At 39.5% G+C, this 25,143-nt stretch overlaps 1 protein-coding gene across 1 annotated transcript in view; it reads right to left on the reverse strand.

The window, feature by feature from the left end:
• DCC (DCC netrin 1 receptor) overlaps positions 1-25,143 on the reverse strand; it is a 1,045,544-nt gene that overhangs the window by 286,557 nt on the left and 733,844 nt on the right. Inside the window, exon 9 of the mRNA XM_038743415.1 lies at positions 18,725-18,879. Within this exon, the coding sequence (XP_038599343.1) occupies positions 18,725-18,879 (155 nt within the window). The remainder of the gene's footprint in view (positions 1-18,724; positions 18,880-25,143) is intronic.

Raw genomic sequence — 25,143 nt, forward strand, 5'->3', positions numbered from 1 at the left:
GAGACATGGGCCATCAACCAGGAATTCCTGCCAACTTTCCCCGTCTAGCCTCATCTCTGTGGGCACCATAAAGAGCCTAAGATGGCAATCTGGGTCTCCCATGCCTTAATCAGGGTGCTGAAAACCCAGAGTTGTCAGCTGCCACTTTTCCTACCTAGCATTGGTGGACATGATCTAGGGAATTGGCCATTCAAGTGGGAATCAGGAAGGAATAGTGTAGGAGATAACGGTCCATATTTTAGTATGGGGTTACAGGATCAGAGGGTAAGCAGCAGCCTCTGTATAACATTTCAAACATTGAGAAGATTGAGGTATTTGCTTCTTCCTGGAGTCATGGGAGTCAAAGAGCCCAAAGGCTATCACCTTAAAGTAGAAATAAATAGCTATTGCTAATATTATTTCAATTTGTCTATTTCCTTCTCTTCTCTCTTATGGTGTGCCTGTCCCTCCCCACCCTTTAATTTCTCAGCTGCCTCAGTATCAGAAGCTATGTCTGAACCAATGTCCACATATATTTCATGCACTGGTCTTCACATAGTCAAAGTTAAACCCATAATAAACTTTGCTGTTGACTGAAAAAGGTGAATCAGTGGGGGAAACTTGATCCAAATGTTAAGTGCTGACCATTAACAATGAAGTAGGTTAGAGTGTTAACTTGCAGCCTTCAGGGTACTAATGGCTCAATGTTCCACCATTTTGCCCTTGACCAATTGCATAAAAGCAATACAGAGCTTATGTGCAAGGCAAAAAATGACAGATGGCTTCTGTCATAAAAGTGACAGATTTAGATGTAGAAACCACAAACCTTTTGCCCCATCATCTAGTAACAATGGACACAGCTTCCAGCTGTACATTTTCATGCTTATTTTTGTCCTACTGAATTAGGTAAGTGTTTTTATACCCTCCAGGCTGTCGACTTAAAAAGCTAAAATTTTAATAGAACTAAGTACCTTTCCACTGTCTGAAGCAATGCTTAACTGGACAACACTACAGAACAAGGAAAACAGAGAGCATATATGGAAAGACAGCATCATCTGGATAAAGAGATGACTGCAAAGCACAAGTTCAAAATATGTTTCCAGATCAGCGAATTCATAGATTTAATATAAAAACTCTCCTCCTTCCTTCTACCCAAGCAGTCCAGACCACAAACACCAGCACAATCAGTCCTCTCATACCTGCTGCTTTGACCAAGTTATTCTCCTCTAAACCCTTCTGTTGGCAGGAAATTCACCACTCTTCTGCTCTCTCCATTTCATGCAGTCATTGAAGAAGCACTACCTTGAATTAGAAGGCATCTGTGTCTTCCTGTCCTTTGCAAATTATGTACAGCTGGGGCTCATTCCCCCTCAATGGAGAACAGCTGAGAGTCAGGGGAGGTACAGTGCAATCTTGGAGCTGACGGGGCTGCAGAGCCTTCTTCTGGGCCAAACAATCAATCAATCGTATTTATTGAGCGCTTACTGTGTGCAGAGCACTGTACTAAGCGCTTGGGAAGTACAAGTTGGCAACATATAGAGACAGTCCCTACCCAACAGTGGGCTCACAGTCTAAAAGGGGGAGACAGAGAACAAAACCAAACATACTAACAAAATAAAATAAATAGAATAGATATGTACAAGAAAAATAAATAAACAAATAGAGTAATAAATATGTACAAACATATATACATATATACAGGTGCTGTGGGGAAGGGAAGGAGGTAAGATGGGAGAAAGGAGAGGGGGACGAGGGGGAGAGGAAGGAAGGGGCTCAGTCACTCGCTGCTTACAAGGAGCTTACAGTCTAGGGGAAACAGACATTATTATAACCAAATAAGTTAGGGATAAGTCCTCTAAGCCTGAAGGTGGGGTGCTTACCAAATACTTAAGGGGTAAGGATCCAAATATTGAAGGTGACACTGAAGGGAGGGGGGGAAAGGAAAAATGAGAGCTTAGTTAGGGCAGGCCTCTTGGAGGAGATGTGATTTTAATAAGGCTTTGAAGGTGGGAAGGGAGTTCCAGCCCAATGGGAGGGTGTAGACAAGGGATCAGCAATCTGGGAGGTACAGTGAGTAGTTTGGGTGTTTGGGGCCATAGAAGTTGGTGGCAGGGTAGGTTCTCTGTCAGTTCACCCAAACAATATCACCCTCTCCCCCAACCCCTCCACTAGTCCAGCAACTGAATCTGCACCTGAATTTCAGTCACCTCATCATAATGTAGCATGGATTTCCACTGAGCATGGCTCAGTGGAAAGAGCACGGGCTTTGGAGTCAGAGGTCATGGGTTCAAACCCCCGCTCCACCAATTGTCAGCTGTGTGACTTTGGGCAAGTTACTTAACTTCTCTGTGCCTCGGTTCTCTCATCTGTAAAATGGGGATGAAAACTATGATCCCCTGTGGGACAACCTGATCACCTTGTAACCTCCCAAGCACTTAGAACAGTGCTTTGCACATAGTAAGCACTTAATAAGTGCCATTATTATTATTATTACGGATTTTGATTCACTCCTGTCAACCATCTTCCAGGCAAAAGCACCACAAAGTGTTCTAATCGCTGCAGGCATGAGTCACCATAACCAAGATATTGTGATCTGGGACAAAAAACAAAATCACAAGGGCCACTACATCACATGATGGCACATAAAAAGTTAGGGTAGTCCAATCCTAGCATGTTCCCAGTGGGCACACATGATGCATGTAAAGAAATGAGGTTTGTTTTTTTTTCCTTAAATGGCATTCGTTAAACACTTTGTGCCAGGCACTTTTTTTGTGTGTAGTATTTGTTAGGCACTTAAGTACTACATGCCAAACACTATGCTGAGCACTGGGGTAAATACAAAACATCAAGTTGAACCATAGTGCATATCCTACATGGGGTTCACAGTCTCAATCCCCATTCTACAGATGAGGTGACTGGCACAGAAAAGTTAAGTTACGCCAAGATCACATAGCAGATATGTAGTAGAAATGGGATTAGAACCCATGTCCTCTGATTTACAGGCCCGTGCTCTTTCCATTAGGCCACACTGCTTCTCCTCTTAGCCCTGTGAACTCAGTAAACAGCCCTACCCAAAGATGTTAAAGCTGAACAAGATGGGTTCAGTTCCTTCCAGTTTGCTACTGTTTGAGATTCATCCCATATCATCAGAAAGATTTTCAAATGTTTAAAGACTACTGTTGTTTGGGATTCATCCCATTTCATCAGAAGGGTTTTCAAATATCCAAGGAATTGTGTGGGGCACTTTATGTGTCCAATCAACTCAAAAGGCAGAGTATATACTTTAATAAGGAACTGATTTAAATTAGAAAATCATAAACACCGCCCCCCCCACACACACTTTTGATACATGTTCTCCTAAATTTATAGATTCCAGGCCTACCACATAAATAAAAAAAAAAACCAGTTTTAAAACAGATAAGGGCAGGGATCTTCACTAATGTCTACATGAGACTATCAATCAGTGGTATTTATTAAGTGTTCAGTGGGTGCAGAACACTGTACTAAACACTTGGGAGAGTACAGAAGCAGTATGGCATAGTTTATTTAATATTTATTTATTTATTTAATAAATATTTATTTATTTATTTTACTTGTACATAATCTATTCTATCTATTTTATTTTGTTAGTATGTTTGGTTTTGTTCTCTGTCTCCCCCTTTTAGACTGTGAGCCCATTGTTGGGTAGGGACTGTCTCTACATGTTGCCAACTTGTACTTCCCAAGCGCTTAGTACAGTGCTCTGCACACAGTAAGCGCTCAATAAATACGATTGATGATGATGATGATAGAGCACAGGCCTGAGAGTCAGAAGGTCATGGGTTCTAATCCCACTTGTCTGCTTTGTGACCTTGGGCAAGTCACTTTACTTCTCTGTGCCTCAGTTATCTCAATTGTAAAATGGGGATTAAGACTGTGAGCCCCACGTGGGACAGGGATCGTGTCCAACTGGATTTGCTTGTATCTACCCCAGTGATTAGTACAGTACCTGGCTCATAGTAAGTGCTAAGCAAGTACTATAATTATTATGAGAAGCAGCTTAGTTTAACAGAAGGAGCCCAGGCTTGGGAGTCAGAGGATATGGGTTCTAATCCCAGCTCCGCCACTTGTCTGCTGTGTGACTTTGGGCAAGTTATTTTTTCTCTGTGCCTCAGTTATCTCATTTGTAAAATGGGGATTGAGACTGTAAGCCCCACATGGGACAGGAACTGTGTCCAACCCGATTTGCTTGTATCCACTCCAGCGCTTAGTACAGTGCCTGGCACATAGTAAGTGCTTAACAAATACTATAATTATTCGAGAAGCAGCATGGCTTAGTAGAGGGAGCAAGGGCTTGGGAGTCAGAGGACATGGGTTCTAATCCTAGCTCCACCCCTTGTCTGCTGTGGGACCCTGGGCTTCTCTTTGATTTAACTTCTGATGATTTTGACACCTGTCCACATGTTTTGTTTTGTTGTCTGTCTCCCCGTTCTAGACTCTCAGCCCGTTGTTGGGTAGGCACTGTCTCTATATGTTGCCGACTTGTACTTCCCAAGCACTTAGTACAGTGCTCTGCACACAGTAAGTGCTCAATAAATATAATTGAATGAATGAATGTGCCTCAGTTACCTTTTCTGTAAAATGGGGATTAATACTGCGACCCCCACATGGGACAACCTGATTAGCTTGTACCTATCCCAGCATGTAGAACAGTGCTTGACACATAGTAAGCCCTTAACAACTACCATCATTATTATTGTTTTAATTATTACAGTACACCAGAATTGATAGATAAGTTCCCTGCTAGTAATACTAATTGTGGTATTGTTAAGTGAGGTGGTAGATCAATATAATCAGATGGGACCTAGTCCTTGACTTCACATAGGACTCAGAGTGTAAAGGGGAGAGAGAGAGTAGACATTTAATGACCATTATACAGATGAAGAAACTGAGGCAGAGAGAAGTGAAGAAATTTGCCCAAGGTCACACAGCAGACAAGTGTCACAGTGGGGATTAGAACACCGGTCTCCTGATTCCCAGTTCAATGCTATTTCTACTAAGTCTCACTTTTCACTGCATATTTAGAGAATCAAGTCTTAAATTTAACTCTACCACAGACCTAACCATAATCTGGAACAGATCTAGAAATTAAGGTCATCATCATCATCATCATCAGTCGTATTTATTGAGTGCTTACTGTGTGCAGAGCACTGTACTAAGCGCTTGGGAAGTACAAGTTGGCAACACATAGAGACAGTCCCTACCCACCAGTGGGCTCACAGTCTAAAAGGGGGATGCAAATGTGGTACTACTACCCACCAGCAAATGATGAACAATGTCCTCTAAGATGATCTCCTGTGAAATCAGGAAAGTTTGGGATACTACTTTGAGAAAGGAGTCTCAACTCCAGAGGTCAAAGCAAAATCTGACTTGTATGAGAACGGGGGGTGGGTGGGGCCAAGGCATCATCCCCACAAGACTAGGCTTTGTTCGGGAAGATGGTTGGGGATGAGGTGAATGAAAGTTTTCCAATCAGTGACGAGAATCTCGCTTATTCCCATATATTCCCATATATTCATTCATATAATGTGATATGAAAACTCACACTTCAGTTTTCATACTGAAGGAGAAAACTCAGGTTTTTGGACTGTCGGATACTATGCCAGAGCTTAGAACAGTGCTCTGCACATAGTAAGCGCTTAATAAATGCCATTATTATTATTATTATATCCCACTGGACTAAAGAATGAGAGCAGCAGGACTGTGTATGACGTTTCCTCCATCCCCACCCCAGGGAAGACTCCATGCCCCAACTGGAACCATGTAGGTTGTCTGTGGGAGCTGACAACACTGTTGGTAGCTGACTGTCTGCCGGGAACTCTGTCGTCTGACCATAGGGTCAGGGCCACAGGCGCGGGCTAATGCCACAAACTGGGAACAAGTGCTCTCTTTGACCCATGTGCCAATCAATCAATCAATTGTATTTATTAAGTGCTTACTGTGTGCAGAGCACTGTACTAAGCGCTTGGAAAGTACAAGTTGGCAACATATAGAGACAGTCCCTACCCAACAGTGGGCTCACAGTCTAAAAGGGGGAGACAGAGAACAAAACCAAACATACTAACAAAATAAAATAAAATACGGGGTATGGCGAGGCCATCTCCAGCGCCACTGAGGAGTGCCCAGTCTAGGGGATGCAGCTTCAAAACACCAAACACAGAAAACATGTCCTGTAAAACAATTCCAACCAGAACAGGTTTTTCAGCACTTATCCCTTTCCCAGAGTATATTCCAAACTCATTCAATCGTATTAATTGAGTGTTTTCTGTATGCAGAGCACTGTACTAAGTACTTGAGGGAGTACAATAATAAACAGACATCTCCTGCCCAAAACAAGTTTACAGTCTAGAGATGAGCTTACGGTCTAGAGGATTCTGTCTTCCCTTCTTGACTATATGACACTGGGCTGTCCCAAGGGTTTTTTTTGCTAACATTTACCAAGCGTCAGGATGCTATTCTATGATGGTTTCACGATACAAATCTCCAAAGACGTTTGTAAAAGGAAAACACAGAATATCAATGCCAACAATTAAGTTACGCACGGTATTTACCCTGAAACAGCATCCTGTTTCTGTTTAGTTGCTGACTTTCAAATAAAGGAATGCTTAGAATCTACAGAAATAGACAGATGACAATGTGGCTATACCAATATAACATTCACATATCTGTTTGTAGCATAGAAAGGAGAGGATACTGTTCTAATCTATCGATCTACCAAGCAATCATATTTATTGAGTGCTATGTGCAAAGTACCGCACTAAGCCCTTGAGAGATAATGCGACCTAGTGGATAAAGCATGGGCCTGGGACTCAGAAGGACCTGGGTTAATAATAATAATAATGATGATATTTGTTAAGCGTTTACTATGTGCAAAGCACTGTTCTAACCACTGTGGAGGTTACAAGGTGATCAGGTTGTCCCATGGGGGGGGGGGCTCACAGTTTTAATCCCCATTTTACAGATGAGGTAACTGAGGCACAGAGAAGTGACTTGCCCGAAGTCACACAGCTGACAGTTGGTAGAACCGGGATTTGAACCCATGACCTCAGACTCCAAAGCCTGTGCTCTTTCCATTGAGCCACGCTGCCTTCTCCACTTGTCTGCTGTGTGACCTTAGACAAGTCACTTAACTTCTCTGAGCCTCAGTTACCTCACCTTGTAAAATTGGGTTTAAGACAGTGAGCCCCATGTGGTACATGGACTGTGTTCAACCTGATTAGTTTGCATCTTGCCCTACCACTTAATACAGTCCCTGGAACATAGTAAGCACCTAACAAATACCATAAAAAATACACAGAATTAGCAGATATCTTCCCTGCCCATAATGAGGCTTGTACCCACTGTAGCCAAAGGGTTGTCACTGTACATTTATAAAGCCAACTGGGGGTGAGAAAACATTTCACTTGAAGGCCACATAGCTTCCTGTATTTAGCAGAAACACAAGGCACTCAGACGAGTCTGAGGCTGTTTGCAGATTAACAAGCAGAAGTAGAAGCTGAAATGGATTACCTTTTTTCCATTTTGATGCTAGTGAAATCAAGTTTCTCAGATATTCATGCTTCTGTCTTCCATAAGAAAGGTTGTTTATAATATGCTCTACTAATAACTAATTTGGAGGCTTATTCTAGCAGAGATTTCCATTACCCCTGCCACGTGGCTGTCAGGAACCCAACACTGCTAGGCCAAGCTCTCTAAACGTAGCCAAGCACTTGATTTTCTCCTGGGAACAAATCCAAGGCATAGATCACTGCTCAAAACACTTTGGAAAAGTGTTCTTTCAGTCCCTGACTCTTTCCTGGTACTTCTTCATGACTATTTCAGGAGGCACAGATCACTCCTTCAGCTGGTTGTTGTGGCCAGGTAATAGGGCATTCTCAGTTGATGACCTTCATTTTTAGATTGGATTAACCTTAGAGGCACAGCAGGTAGAGTCTGGAGTGACTTCACGAGCACTGCTTTGGGTGATTAAAACACTTTTTCATGTGGCTTTGGAATAATCTGTGTTTTTTTTTTCCTTTCTGCAATAGGCATAATGAGAGGGAAAGTATTCATTTTTCATGATGACCACCACCATCATTTTATTTTCATGGTATTTGTTAAGTGCTTCCTCTCTGCCAGGCACCATACTAAACTCTGGGGTGGATGTAAGATAATCAGATTGGACATAGTCCATGTCTCACATGGGTTCAAAGCTTTAATCCTAATCTTCTAGACTGTGAGCCCACTGTTGGGTAGGGACCGTCTCTATGTGTTGCCAACTTGTACTTCCCAAGTGCTTAGTACAGTGCTCTGCACACAGTAAGTGCACAATAAATATGATTGATTGATCTTACAGATGAAATAACTGAGGTATAGAGAAATTAAGTGACTTGCCCAAGGTCAAACAGCAAACGGTGGCAGAACTGGGATTAGAATCCAGGTCCTCAGACTCCCAAGGCATGCTCTTTCCACCAGGCACCTTTGCTTTTCTTTGTCACAAACACTTCAATACTATATAAATTTGCCAATAGTACATCAAAAACTCATTACTTCTTTCAATCTAATCACCAAAATAGGTTGTGTAAATTTGCTTAGAAATACCTGATGACCTCTTGGCATCTTCATCATAATTTAAGAATCAAATACATTTCCATCTATTGGCTAGATATTTTGTTCTCCCAATATAACCTCAGCTAACACAAGTGAAATCCTGGATGATAATAATGATGGCATTTGTTAAGCGCTTACTATTTGCAAAGCACTGTTCTAAAGCACTGGGGGGGATACAGTGTGATCAAGTTGTCCCACGTGGGGTTCACAGCCTTAATCCCCATTTTTCCAGATGAGGTAACTGAGGCTCAGAGAAGTTAAGTGACTTGCCCAAGGTCACACAGCAGACTTGTGGTGGAACCAGGATTCGAACCCATGACCTTTGACTCCAAAGCCCGTGCTCTTTCCACTGAGCCACGCTGTTTCTCTAACAAAACATCTGTGAAGACAACATCAGTTGTATTCTTCTCACTACTGAATGCTCTCAGGACAAAGGGAAAATAGTACCAAATTATCTGTATTAGTAGTCTGTGAAGATAATCTTTTCTACTGTTCAGAATATAGTGCAATATAAACAACATATTTTTATAATATAATGTTCCTGACAAGGGGCTCAGAAAAATCCAGCAATTTTTTTATGGTATTCGTTAATGTTTCAAAACACTGTATTAAACATTGGTGTAGACAGAAGCAAATCACGTTGGACACTGTCCATGTCCACACAGGGCTCACGGCCATATAAAATAATATCTACACAAACATATAACATATCACATTATGTAAATGAATATATGTAATAGTCTCTCTCTCTCTATATGGTATATAATATACATTTACATTTTCTCTATATACAATGTGATATAGTAAGTATATATATAAGCATATATAAGCATAGGTATAAAATAATGCAGGAGACTATAGGCATTTGACTATATATAGTTAAGCAAAATCAGGTCCTGGACTTACTCGGGTTTCATGGCTGGTTGGACAGGAAAAAAATTAAACTTTCCAAGCAAAGCTTTCCATAACAAGAGTGAAGAAGATGCCTTGAATTCAAGTGGCTTTGCTAGACCAACATTCAGAAGATCAAGCGCTTAATAACTAGGTGCAGGGACCCCTCAGTTCATGAGGCAAAAAAGTTGAGTTGTGAACTGGGAATGGGGTCTACCACTTCCATTATATAATACTCTCCCAAGTGCTTAAGTACAGTGCTAAGTGCTCAATAAATATGAGTGATTGAGTGATCAATGCCTCAGGACATGGGGTACCCAGAAAATCCAAATCATTCCCACCATCCCCTTTTCCAAGCATTAAGACATAGTACAGAGCTCTACCCACTGTAGGCACCTAACTAATACCTATGATGCTGCTGAGGAGGAGGAAGAGGATGAAGTGTTCCAAGTGCAAGTGTCTGTGCACTTGAATTTGTACCCTTTATTTACCCCAGTCCCAATCCCATAGCACTCATGTACATATTCATAATTTATTTTTATGTCTTTTTCCCTTTCCAGACCGTAAACCTCTTGTGGGCAGGATGTATGTTTACCAAATCTATTGTACTGTATTGTATTGTAGTACAGTAGGTGATCAGTAAATACGACTGACTGATTAGAAATAAAGATGGAGAGTATAGGAATGGAAGAGCTGTGTGAAAATGGTATTCTATTCCCTTGTGACATTTTCACTGTGGGTGGTAGCTTTGATTTCCAGCATGTCTCTACCCCCATTTCTGATCACACCCTTTCTCACCTTATTAAAGCACTTGCCACCCAAACTGTTTTTCCTCCCAGACTCCCATCTTCAACTATTCACTTTCCAATAGCTTCTTCTCCACTGCTTTCAAACATGCTTATGTAAGCCCTATCCTAAAAATACCTCCCTTGACTCCACTGTTCCTTCCTGTTATCACCCAATCTCCCTCCTTCCGTTTCTCTCCAGCCTGCTCGAAAGAGTTTTCTACACTGTTTGTCTTCACTTCCTCTCCTTCAATTCTCTCCTTGATCCACTTCAATCTGGTCCCTGACCCTTTCACTCAACAAAAACTGCCCTAAATTCACCAGTAAACTTCTTCTTGCCAAATCCGACAGCCTCTACTCCATCCCGATACTTTTTGACCTTTCAGTTGCCTTCAATATAGTAAATCACCTTCTTCACCTTGAAACATACAGACTTGGCTTCATTGACACTGTCCTTAATCAATCAATTGTATACATTGAGTACATACAGTGTGTAGAGCATTGTTCTAAGTTCTTGGGAGAATACAATGTAATAGAATCGGTAGAAATGTTCTCTGCTCACAGCCGGTTAGTTCTCCCATCTCTCTGACTGCTCCTCCTCAGCCCCTTTTGCAGAATCCTCCTCTGACAGTGGGGAGCCCCTCAAGGCTTAGTTCTAGATCCCCTTCTATTTTCCATCTACACCTATGCCCTTGGAGAACCCATTCATTCCCATGGGTTCAATTAACCATCTTTTTGAGCATAATTCCCCAATTTTCCTTTCCAGCCCCTGACCTTTCTACTTCTCTGAAGTCTCATATTTCCTCTTTTCTTCAGGACATCTCTATCTAGATGTCCTTCCCACACCTAAAATTTAACATATTCAAAACAGAGCTCCTCATCTTCCCACGCAAACCCTATCTTCCCCATGTCTTACCCATATCTTTGGACAAAACTAGTACCCTCCAAATCTCAGAAGCCCATAACGTTGGCATTATCCTCAACTCATCTCTCATTCAACCACGCTTTTAATGTCATCAAATTCTGTTGATTCTACCTAGACAACATTGCTAAAATCTAACCTTTCCTTGCATTCGAAACTCCTACTATGCTTAACAAAGCATTTATCATATCCCACTTCTTAATTGACATCACTGCCTCCTCTCTCTCCCCATCTCAGTTCATACTTTGCTATTATCCTCAGATAATTTTTCTTAAAGTTCTGTCCACATCTGTCTATTCCTTAAGAATCTCCAGTGGTTGCCCATCCACCTCCTCATCAAACAGAAACTTATAACTATCTGTTTTAAAGCACTCAATCACCTCACCCCCTCCTATCTTACCTCACTGATTTCCTACTACAGCCCAGCCCACACACTTTGCTCCTCTAGCATCAGTTTTGCTCACTGCGTCTCAAACTCATCTATCTCATTGTTGATCCTTTTCCCACATACTCCCTCTGTTTTCGAACACCCTCCTTCTCCATATATGCCAGAACATCACTCTCTCCTCCTTCAAAGCCTAATTAAAGTAACATCTCTTTCAAGAGATCTTCCCTGAATTTTCCCATCTGCATGGTAATTGGGTTGGACACAGTCCCTGTCCCACATAGAGCTCAGAATCTCAAACTCCATTGTACAGCTGAGCTAACTGAGGAACAGAGAAGTAAAGTGATTTGTGTAAGGTCACACAGCAGACAAGTGGTGAAGCTGGGATTAGAACTAATGTTCTTCTAACTCCCAGGCCCTTACTCTATCCACTGGGACACACTGTTTCCCTAATTACAGAGGTAGTAACCTTCCAAAGCTATCACGGGCAACTACTACCTGGACTGTCCACAGGCTAAGTGCTATAGTCCTGATCTGAATGATGATAAAGACTAGGCCATCACTGATATTTATGTGACAGGGTCATGACTCTATGTCTTTTGCTTTGGTCCTATTTCCTCAAGCAGTTAGTACAGCATATTGCACTCCATAAATATCTTCACCATTACTGTAACAGGTGTCAGATGAACAGTAATTTGCGCACTCTACCATATTTATATAATGCCTTTAAATCATATCTCTTAAGACCTCTTAAGACCAAGTTTTTCTGTTTGTTTGTTTACCACCCCCGCCATACTTTACCTGGTTTCAGACTTACAAAATGCATTAAGATACGTAGAGTATTTTGCAGAAGAAAATTATACCTATTTATCTTTTTTTTTTTAATAAAATGGTAATAATAATAATGGCATTTATTATAGTGCTTACTATATGCAAAGCACTGTTCTAAGTGCTGGGGAGGTTACAAGGTGATCAGGTTGTCCCACGTGGGGCTCACAGTCTTCATCTCCATTTTACAGATGAGGGAACTGAGGCCCAGAGAAGTTAAGTGACTTGTCCAAAGTCACACAGCTGACAAGTGGTGGAGCTGGGATTTGAACCCATGACCTCTAACTCTAAAGCCCGTGCTCATTCCACTGAGCCACACTGCTTCTTGCTAAGTGCTTACTATACTATGCTAAGTGCTAAAACCACTACCTGCTAAGTGCTTACTATGTACCAGGAATTGTAGTCTGTCCCTTTCCGTCTGTCCCTTTCCCATAGGGGGCTCACCTAAATTGGATGGAGAAGGATTTAATCCCCATTTTACAGATGACACAAAGAATTTAAGTGAATTGCCCAAGATCAAAGAGCAGATAAGTGGTAGGGCCAAGATTAGAATCCAGGTCCTCTGACTCCCAAGTCTATATTCTTTCAATTAAGCATGCTATTTCCCTTCCTCCTGCACTTATAATGTTAGTTTCATTGACATGTATTTTTAGATCACAATTGGATCACATTATATTTGCTAATGCTAATGTTTACTATACATTTTTGTCCAATAAATAGAATTATGCATGAAATATGAAAGAATATGTGTTAAAATATAATGACAAGATACATGTTTTTCTTTCAAAATAGTGGTTAGAAGGACAGAACAGTAATACTGGTACATGGATCTCAAGAGCAGTGTTTGAATCAATTTTTTGATGTTGGGCAAAAGATTGATTTGGTTTGGGTTTTTATCATCGGTCCCCTGCTTTCCACCCCAACTCCTCCCTCCATGTAGCACTGAATGTGAAGCAAATAATGATTACCTATAATAAAATTATAAAATGGATTTAATGCTTTTGACATGTTCTAGATGTAACACCCTTAGAAACAATTCTGATTCATATTCTTAAGATGCCAAGATAGATTCTTCCAGTATGTATACTCTTCTTAGGAATAGACAGCTGTCTTTGAAAGCCAACTTGCATTTTTTCAGATTACTTGTAATCGATGTGAGGGTTAATGGATCAATGCTCATCAGGGCTTTGAGAGCACTTGATCAAAGATGAGAAAAGATGATTATCTTGGGGAGTATTTGAAAAGTTAGAGGAGTAGAAAAGAAAGAAGCAGGGAGCCCAACGTGGAAATGACTTTAGACATCAAGATAAAAAAGATTGCAAATTAGGGATTTAACTGTGAAAATAAAGATAAAGGGGTAGATTTGAGAGATGATCCAGGAAAAAAAGCAGGAGGAGGAAAGCATAAAAAATTACCCCAATGTTGCATGACTAGAAAACAGATTTGAAAATTGCATTTTTGAGATAAAAATGACAGAAAATGATGGCAAGGACTTAGCAGGCTGTCCATGATGAATAATGATGTAATAAAATTATCAGTGAGAAATTCAGTCTTCACTATACCGTGTTTGAGATGATGCTGATTACCCAGCAGGAGAGAGACTTTGGAGAGCTCTGGTGAGTTGCAGCAATGTTGGATGCTATAACAAATCCTTCGCAACACAACAGCTCCAAAATCTAGAGAAAATGGGCTGTTTAACTGGTCTCCTCAGTCATCAATTCTGCTGTCATCCTCTAAAAATTTATCTCCTGTTCTGTCTCTTCCTCCTGACCCTTAAATCTAAAACTATGTTTTCTTGAGGTACTCGTCTCTTAACAATGCTGCATTATTGAACCAATACATGTATTTCTCCATCTCTCTCCAACTAAAAAAATATTTTAGATAAGGCAGGGTAGGACCTGACCCTCTGACAACCAGTCAGAAAACCATTATATAGCAAACTCCCCTTAACAATATAAAACACACCAGTTTAGAAGTGACATTTTGAAGAATCATTTCTTAAGCAAAAACTAGTTTCCTCAACCACAAAAATCCCCTGCCCTACTCCAAACTGTCTGCTATTATGTAATGATGACCTCAATAAAAGCCCCATCCTCTTTATACCTGTTTAGAGCCTCTCACCTTTTGGAGAATCTCCTCCATCTCAAACTCAGTATAATAAAGACTGAATTGCTGATTAATTCCAGAAAAGGACATAAGCAGACATATCCAGCAACCAATATTCACAATGTTACACATGGAAGCACACAGGAATTGTGGGCAAACTTTGATAGAAACTCACAGAAGGAGCAAACCAAATAAACACCACTTGCCTAGGAATACATAGAGAATTATGAATATACTCATAAATATTCACAAGGAATTGCAAAAACAAAGATATTTATTTAAGTTCTTGAGTTTTGAAGATAATTTTCCTGATGATAAGATGCATAAGAAAGAGCATGATGGAACAGATGACAAACTCACAGAGGGAAACATATAACACGATATACACACATGGACAAAATACACACAAAAGGATAGATGAAACCTGCTGACCTAGAAGCATACCTGTGAAGAGAGGGGACTATGAGTAGGAATGATGAGAGACATGGACAGATTTCTTAACACAATTAAGAAAAGAGACTGGCAGGAAAAGGAATAGACAGGTCATCATCATCATCATCAATCATATTTATTGAGCGCTTACTATGTGCAGAGCACTGTACTAAGTGCTTGGGAAGTACAAATTGGCAACATATAGAGACAGTCCCTACCCAACAGTGGGCTCACAGTCTAAAAGGGGGAGACAGAGAACAAAACCAAACATACTAACAAAATAAAATAAATAGAATAGATAGAAAAGTGTACTGCACAGAGAGAACACCAGGGGAGAAAAAGGAAACAACAAAGGAGAGAGAAAGAATGGATCTAAATTTTGGAAAGAACTGATGCTGGATGAAGGAAAGCTATAACCAGGCTGTAACCTGGCCTAAGTTTTTCGAATTTAGTTGTGTAGTGAATGATGGCTTCTAGAGGTGTTTAACAGAACCACTTGATTTTCATATATTTGCTAGTTTTCAGGGAGCTACTTGATTCTGGTCTGTTAGAGATGCTGTGATGTATTCATACTAAGTTTTATATTTTAAACCCATTCCTTTTGCCTCTGAATACAATTTCAAGCCAGAAATTCAGGCTCCAAAATATATTTTCCATAAAGTATCTGGACAAAATGTTTTTTAGTGTACTCAGGCCTGATGTGTCATATGACCAACTGTAGTAGTGAAGAAATTAGAAGGCAGAATCAAAAGTTGGATGAATATTTACTCAAACGAAATGTAGAACACCATCAAAATTTTCTCAGAAAAGCTTTCATGATTTTCTATGATAGGAATCATATTGCCTGCACTCCCTTCACCTCTTACTCATTTAACTCCTGTGCCACCCATTCCCAGTTAATGACCTATTTATGACCTAAGTACACATCACTTTCCATGAGACCTTCAAAAATTACCAAAAATTTATTGGAATCTGTGCTCCCCTGATTTTACTAGAGAAAGAGGGTAGTGGCATCATCATCTTATTAGTCTAAGACTATGCAAATTAAAGAAAGGAATAGACTAATTTTCTGCTGAAATAGAAATAGCTGTTTCAAAAAACCTACATCTCAAAATGAAGTTTTAGGCCTAAATTAGATCACTGGATTGCCTACACATTTCAAATTGCCCACAGAATGGTCAACTTCCCTTTATCACTCAACACCATCAAGAAGGATATTAATAACATATATGTGGGTTCCAATATATTTTTCAATAAATTATCTAGATAATTCAGACAATGCGCTGTTTAATGTAGGCAGGCCTGACCAATCATATTAAGCAAGTGTTATTTTGAAGAAATTAAAAGACAAATTCCAGAAAAGGACAAATATTTACTCAAACAAAATGTATAACTCAATCAAAATTTTCTGGGCAATACCTCCATGATCTTCTACGTTCCCTTGAGTGTAAAAAGCACAGTGAACCAGATTTATGACTTACGTGTCTTAAACATAAAAGCTGTAGAAGATAATTGATTTGAGGTCCCCAAAACAGACTATCTACATTAACCTAAGCCTTCATGCTGGTATATAACCCATTTTAGCATTCTCTGCTATTGAACTGCCCTCACAGCATCTTAAAGGACCAACATAATAATTCACAAAGTCTCCACATGTGGTATGAAAAGATTAGAAAAACCTTAAGAAGGCAGGGGTTTAAATCCTGACTGATAATACAGTCATGAAATTATACACCATAAAAGCAGAAGAGAAGGGGTAAGGGTTTAGGAAAAAGGAAGATTTAATCTGGGGACAAAAACCTTGTATAAATGCAGCTCTTCTATTCTGGGTGATTATTTCATAAGCTGGATCTTGTGCTGTTGATCTCTTAAACTGATTACTAGGAAAATGTATGCACTTTCAGGAATAGTCACTGACAGCCATATTTCTGTTGTACTTTTCATCTGTTTATATTCCTTAAGAACACGGAATTGCATAATACTTTTGATATTTTCACCTACTACAGGAATCTTGAAATTTAAATTGTAGAGAAATTGTGTAATTTTATTGTGCAATAGATGCATTAGGTTTGAGGAAATAGTGATAAAGAAACAGCACTGTTTCTAACAGATGCAATTATTTTGTCAGAGAAAGAAATAATGATAGGAAGTCTATATTTTCTTTATCATTGAGTTGTGGAGAATAAATACACTCTTAGAGATGACTGAAAGGAACTAACTATTTAGGTGAAGGACAATTTGTAGAGAGCTGGGATTTAAAAAATAAATGCTGCCATACCTCTGAAAATGATATTTATAGTGAATGAGGCTTGGAAATACCAGCATTTTTTTTAAATCTCAGAAATGCTTTTAGTTGCCAAAATGTCAATTAGATTTTACATAGAGGGTATATATCACATATTATTTGTAACACAATTCAATTAGATTTTACATAGAGAGTATATATCACATATCATTTGTAACACAATTTATTTACTCTAGCTCTAATACAAAGACAGCAGGGTAGCATTTTTTATCAACATGAAACTAAGTACTTTGAAAACTACTTATAAGTACAAGTAGTATTTTTAAACTGTATCTATATTAACACTAACGTAAAACGTACTAGTCCCTACAAATAGTGAAAATTAACTTGCCTAACAAGTGTAACCAACTGTCTGGTTCAAATAAAGAAAAGAAAGGAAGAATGTTTTATACAGTTTGGAATTGAGATGATTAAGTGAAACAAACAATTGCTAAGGCTTGGATTTGGCAAAGACTTACTATTCAGTAACTCTTGTTAGGTGTTTAATGATAGCAGAGAGAGAAGGATTGAAGTCTATTTTCTGGAAAATATTTCAACCCAATATTGAAAATACTAGAATGAAATTTATTCATAAAAAGCACCTTCTTTTCTGATAGATACATATGAGACTAGGCTGTCTATGTTATGTTTCCTAAGGAGAGACAAATGCTGCCAGTGCAAAGTCTATCAGCATGACAAAGGATAATCTTTACAAAGTGGAACTGAACACTGGTCATGCATTTCAAGCACAGTCCATCAAAGGCAAGGGTGGTACCTCTTTAAAGGTAACCCATGCTTGAAATGAAGGATATATACACATAATCAACACCAAATATACTGAGAATTATCCTGCTCTGATCATGCACACAATAAGAACCGAGATGTTGAGGAAAACGTACAAAGAAGTCATGGTGATAAATATGATAGAACAGTTACTACAGTTTTGACAACAGTTATTCAGGTCCTAGATTCTCATTTTATTGCCTTGAATACATCTAGCTTGGGTTGTGATTGGCAACTATGAAAATTCAATATGCTTACCTCTGTCTTTACTTTTTACAGCCTCTTACAAAACAATGGCACTGGCCAAGCGGCTAGCATCATTTTAATTCCTATTAATTACACTGACAAGGGCAGAAAATGTTTTCATTGCAAGACATTTCATGAAGGAACAATACTCTGTGAATGCTTAGTGTCAAAATTTGAGAAAGTGAGGTGGGAATAAATAAAGGATAGGATGATAATTTGAGGGAAGAGTGGAGATTTATTTGCTCCGTTCGGACAATCTAAACCTTAAATTACCAAAGTAATTTTTTTCTCCATTTTTCACCTTAATATACTTATATAACTTTGGCCTCGGGAAAATCAAATATTTGTGATAATGATTTCCTCCTGTTTGGTTGGTAATTGTCTTAAATTCTGAGATTTTGATGCTGGAGAGTGTCTAACTTATTCCAGTCTCTACTCGGTATGCTAATACTTACACTCAGGTTGGGTGGCCACCCTGACAGGCTGTGATCTCTCTCCTGGTCCCCTTTCATTGTAGGCCACAACTTGGAATGTGTACATCATCTCAGGTTTCAGATTCCCCACTGTAAGCTGAAGGAATCCAGGCTGGGAAGTGTTCATTGCTCGCTCTCTGAAAAAAAAAATTCCACAGAGATCTCTTGTCAAAAAGAGTTCGTTTCACTAGAACTAGGTTTAATGAGTAAGAGTAGTGAGCTAGGCAAACACTAATACTAATTCAATTTCGACCAAAGTTAGACCTTTATGATGCCCAGTGGCAAATTAACTTAGTGGAAAGAATAAGGCAAATGTCACCAGGGTTCTAAGAAGTTCACAGATGAACTCTTTTTCATAAACCATACAAATCTTGAGGTTTTTGCCTTGCCTTATCACAGTAAGTGGCTAGAGCATGGACATAGGAGTCAGAAGGTCACGAGTTCTAATCCCAGCTATGCCACATATCTACTGTGTGACTTTGGGCAAAACAATTCACTTCACTGGGCCTCAGTTACCTCATTTGTAAAAAGGGGATTGAGTGTGAGCCCATTTTGTTAGTATGTTTGGTCTTGTTCTCTGTCTCCCCCTTTTAGACTGTGAGCCCACTGTTGGGTAGGGACTGTCTCTATATGTTGCCAATTTGTACTTCCCAAGTGCTTAGTACAGTGCTCTGCACATAGTAAGCGCTCAATAAATACGATTGATGATGATGATGATGATGGGACAGGGACTCTGTCCAACCTAACTTGTATCTACCCCAGAACTGATAACAGCACATAGGAAGTGCTTAACAAGTACCATAATTATTATAAGTAATATACAAATCTGAAACAGTAAGTACAATTCAATAAATATAATAAATAAGAATGAATGAATGAATGAATGAATGAAGCACACATGGCTATTAAACCATCTGTGATACAGACAGGAAGATGTGCAAGATCATAAACATTTATCAATGGTATTTACTGATCACTTACTATGTGCACAGTACTGTACTAAGCACTTGGGAGATTAAATATATCAGAGTTAGCAGACATGTTCACTGCCCACAATGAGTTTACGGTCAAGATGGGGAGATGGACATTAATATTAAGAATCTATAATATATAATTTGTAGATATGTACATAAGAGCTGTGGAGTTATGGGTGGGGCAAATATCAAATCACCAAAGGTCACAGGTGAAAGTGCATTCAACTAAAAGAAAAAAAAATTCGGATTGTCCCCCAACTTAGGCTCATCAGTGCTCATTAATGCTATTAACAGATGTGTTTACTTGATGCTAATGAAATAGGAAAGGATACTAATATGCCCTATTTGCCCTTAATACAATGACAGGCCCTCAGTCAATACTCTCTGTTCTTGGTGAATTTTTGGCTACTAGGTTTCCTGTTCAACTACTTCTGTCAAATAAGTGAAACAAATGTATATTGGGGAAGATGACCAGTATCTGTGGGTCCCTCCAGTGAAGTTGCTCAAGATAGTTTATGGAAAGAAAATATCAATCTCAAAATCTAAATGAGGTGATTGCCCAAGCAAGCTAAAGAAACTATCAACTTTCATGTTTGGTTTTAAGAATGCTGTGTCTCCAACTGGAACTTCATATTGTAATCTGGCCAAACATTTCCTCATTAGGAGACTGATTTGGTGAGGGAAGACCACTTCATAGGAGTCATTAAGAATAAGGTAGGCTATAGAAAAAAGATCAAAACTAGAGCTTTTCTGTAAGGTACCTGAGAAGAGAGATGCCACATACAAATACATTACAAACAAAAATAATTTTCAGTGAGTTATGGAGCTGCCAGGAGCACTTTATTGGTATTTCCTATCAGATTCACTTAGAGAGATAAGCAAACAGAAAGGGTTCTTTCCTCCTCAGAGCTCTTGGAGAGGTCTGATAAGAAGTAGTAAAATTAAAGGCCTGAGAACTCCTCTGAAAACAACTAGAAGGAAATGAGCCTTGATTCAGTTCAACAACCCACCTAGCAGCTCTTCTGTGATATCTTGATGTACCTATTTTGTTTTAAGGGTTTTGGTTTGTTGTTTGTGAACCTTCTTGATCTCCTTTGAGAAGCCATTTATTGCCTCAGATAATGTATAAATAGGCATTCTGGGAGAGAAGGTTTTCCTCAAGGTTTCTTGTAGGATGATCTCTGCAGTAATAAGTCCTTAAAGTATCTGGATTTTTTTCTTCATCTGTTAGGTTCTCCCTTAGCTATAAACAAAATATCCTACATCATTTCCTAAGTGTGTCTTTCACCACCAGCAAATACAATTGGTGTTTCAGACTTAAGGTACAGAGTTTATTATTCTTTCTCTGCTTCATTCTATAGGCAACTAATGCAGGCTTTCTAGCCTAATCCAACTGCATTCAAGTGCCTCTACACAATCTTCACAGTTAAACAGAAGAAATTAAGGATTGCTTATCTCTGTGGCTCTCACTCTCCCTCTAATGCTATGTAGCCAAACAGATGGATCACTTTTTTCTTCTCCTGTGAGAACAGCCACATTTTACTAAGGCAGGTTTTATCATTTTATCCAATTTTTGTATTTGGGGTGTTCTAGCTGTCATAGTGCAATTTTTTTTTCAATGAAACAGCAGGAGTCCAGTAGCCCAGACTCTTAGCATTGTTCTGTTCTATGATTCTGAAGGCATAATAACCCTTCAGGTCCCAAGAATTTGGACTAATGGCTTGTGCCAGCAAATGCATTGCAAAACAAGATCTCATTCCTTCACTTCTTTTTCTCTTAACTGATTTGGTGGTTTGGGTTCCGATAAGTTCAAAGTTGGAAGTTAAGTGAAGATAACTTGCTATCACTCATTAAATTTAGCTCCACTCCTTCTCTTACATCATGGCGAAATTTGTGAACCAATCTTCCCTTTACTCATTCATACAATATTTTGTGTACATGCATTACATTTACTCACCTTGAACCTATAGCAGGGACTGTGCTATTGCGTACAACATGGGGGCATGTTGTACATCCACAACAACAGGTATGGTACATATATTTGTACATATTTGAAGATGGCCCCTGATGATGAAGTTTACCTTGAATGCTAGAGGCCTGGGGGTAGCCAACAGCCTGGTCCACCTTATGCACACACAAAACTTGTCCTTCTGTGCTTTTGCATTTCTTTTCTATAGCACCTGGCACTATAGTCACGTATTCCCCTCAGATTAATAATCTTTTCAGAGCTTCTGTTTAAGAAGAGCCACTCCTTTCTTGACCGAAATATGACTTGCTGAACTTGGGCAATTTCCCTCATTGAAAAATGAAGATTCAATACCTACCTGTACTCCCTCCTACTTAGACTGTGAGCCCCATGCAGGATTTGATTATCTTGTATAACCCCAGGACTTAGTACAGTGTTTGGTACATGGTGAGCACTTAACACATACCATATTTACTATCGCTATTGTCACATTGTTAATATTACATATTTCACAGTCTCTGGATATTCTGGCATTCTTGATTCAATTTTCTACTTCCTTTCATCTCTTTCATCATTGCACGATTCCCTGCCTAGGTAACAGAGTACTTGGACAGCATTAGTTTTGCATTTCAAGAACTGTGGTGGTTTTATAATCTCCCTAGTCAGGTTGTCTACTTTATCACTAATTTAATTGGATTCACTAGCAGGCCACATCACCAGGCTGACCATAAAGAGCAAATCAAAATCATTTGCAGGCCCTCTTCTTGAGTATGTGCCTCTAGGCATAGCCATCTGCTTTTAACACCTCTTAATGAATGTCTCTGGGCTTTTAAATGCTGCCTTCAGCCTGTTGTATTGGAAGAGGTATCCAAAGGATCAGCAGATTATTTTAATGCCAGAGTTCAGGTCCCTTGCTGCATCCTCTCGCATGACTCTATAGAATAAATTGAACAGATTTGAGCCTTCTACAAACTCTGTTCTGCTCCAGTCTAATGGGGAATAGATCAGGCTGGTCACTCCTGATTCTGAGAGGAATAGCCAGAATATAATGGAGCAGCCTTGGAATCCTGATGAACTCGTCAGTGAGGTTAAATCAACAATACTTCACAGCACGTCAACACCCTGACAAAAATAGGTTTCTATATATCCAGGTCATGAAAAGCAAATCAAGTTAAGTGACATGCATGGTAAATGGTCATGCAAACTACCACTGTCCCAATTACACACTATACATCTATTTAGAAACTATAGGATCTTGTACACTGTAATGCAGCAATTGAAGAGTGGCGATGACTTCTGAGATGTTGAAAACATTTTGATATGTTCCTGAATATACCCATGACTGACTAGAAGACCTTTAAAGCACAGAAACCCCACCAACGTGTAAAGACATGGCGCTTTTTCCAACTATTGAAGAAGTCACCACTCCAGCCAAATCCATGAAGAATAATGATGCATAAGTGCTGATGCCTTAGGCATGAACGAAGGACTACATCACTTAGACCCTTCACAAGATTTTCCTCAATATAGTCATACTGAAGAGATGCCAAAGACCCCATCAGCAGCAGTAGCGGGAGTGGAATTGATAGATCACCTATTATCAGCAGAGTATGTGCTAGGCATTTTGGGGAGCATATAGTTGAAGGCAAATAAACACTCTTTATCTTTAAGATCAGAGATCAGTCAGGGACAATGACCAGGGTATCTCCATTTTGGCTAAAATTTTCCCAGACTTCTTACTGAAGAGCACTGTTAATTACAGGATGTGGGTAGCAAAGCAGATATTTTCTTCACATCATATTAGGTTCAGAAGTGCATGGAGCAGCACCTAGAGAAATGCACAATTTTCCTAGGTTTGCAAAACAACTGATTTAACCCCATCAGTAGATCTAAGGTCTGACAACTGCAAAATACATTTTGTTCCTTTGGGATGTGAAACAATTCAACTTGAATGGGAAGCAGTATGGTCTTGGGGAAAGAGCCTGGGGTTGCGAGTCAAAGGACCTGCATTCTAGTCCCAGTCCTCCAATATTCTGCTGTGTGACCTTGGGCAAGTCAGTCTCTGTGTCTCAGTTTCCTCATCTATAAAATGGGTATTAAACTCCACTCCCTCGTCTTTGACTGTGAACCCCATTTGGGGTCAAATCTACGCCAGTGCTTAGCACAGTCCTTGGCACATAGTAAACACTTGACAAATACCATAATAATTATTAAATACTAGTTCATTATTATTTAGTGGTTATTAAAGTATTTATTAGCATATCATCATCAATTCCCTCAAGAGCTTACACAAAGTAGGAGAGGCAAGACAATACATACTTTCCCTAGCCACCTATAAACAGCTGTTAAATTTAAAAATCAAAAGGGGCACCAGCTGGTAATCAGTGACAACAGTCAGTGTGATACCTCTAACTTCTCTCTCTCACAATAACCAACCAATGCAGGTCTAAAGGAGGTGTTTTGAATAGGATAACAATCCAACCAGCCACTCTCCTATTTAGTTTTGTAAGGCAAGTCACATGAAGGCAGGTATCAGGTTCATTCTGAAAATGTACTTCTAGCCCATTGGAAGAGAGAGGTGGCTCCTGCAGTGACCATTAAAGTCTGAGGGTGATGATGTATGAATTGACGGAGTATTACTGATTATCAATGATTATCCCCACATAAGCCTAGACTTCGTTAAAAAGGAAATCAGCAGCAGATTTGGACTAAAAAGCTTTTAGGAGGGTCTATTCATAATAAGGAATTTTCAATTAGCAATTTTCAAATTGAATCTATATTGTGTTAAATAAACCCACCAGGGTGTTAAAATGAAATTACCACTGTTTCTGTACACCTTTCAGGTGAGCAACAAATGCTGTCATAATGTGTCAAATGCCTAATTAGTTGCTTCAAGGCCAAAGAACCATGTTAACATTCCTCACTGACAACAGAATCATGTTCCTCTAAAATAAGAAATGAGAGCTTTGGGACTTTTAATCTGAATTTTTCCCTCTGAAGTTGCAGTGAGAATGAGGGTATGAGGGTGAATTCAGAACCAGGGTGGAATTCTCACTGGAACATGTTAAGAAGGGGCACCTGGGAGAGTAAAATAGAATTATCATTTATGATCCCTGTCCATAAGTAGATTACAGTCTAGCTTTGGGCTTTGTTTCATGGGACTACAAGCTCTTTTGGTATGTATGTCATATTGGGTCAAACCAGTCATCCATCAACTAGCATGGAACAACAATTCCCTCTTCAAACTACCTAAATTTTTCATGTCTTTTAGACTCTGATCATATCTCTTGTCTGCTACCATCTTTCAAGTAAAACAACACAATATTTTAGTTTAACATCACATGGGAGCAACTCTATCCCCTTGATCAGCTGGAAAATACCCTCCCTCCCTCCAAACATCCGCCAAGCTAGGTCTCTTCCTCCCTTCAAAGACCTACTGAGAACTCACCTCCTCCAGGAGG

Source organism: Tachyglossus aculeatus, chromosome 3 (assembly GCF_015852505.1).
Source record: "Tachyglossus aculeatus isolate mTacAcu1 chromosome 3, mTacAcu1.pri, whole genome shotgun sequence".
Classification (NCBI taxonomy): domain Eukaryota; kingdom Metazoa; phylum Chordata; class Mammalia; order Monotremata; family Tachyglossidae; genus Tachyglossus; species Tachyglossus aculeatus.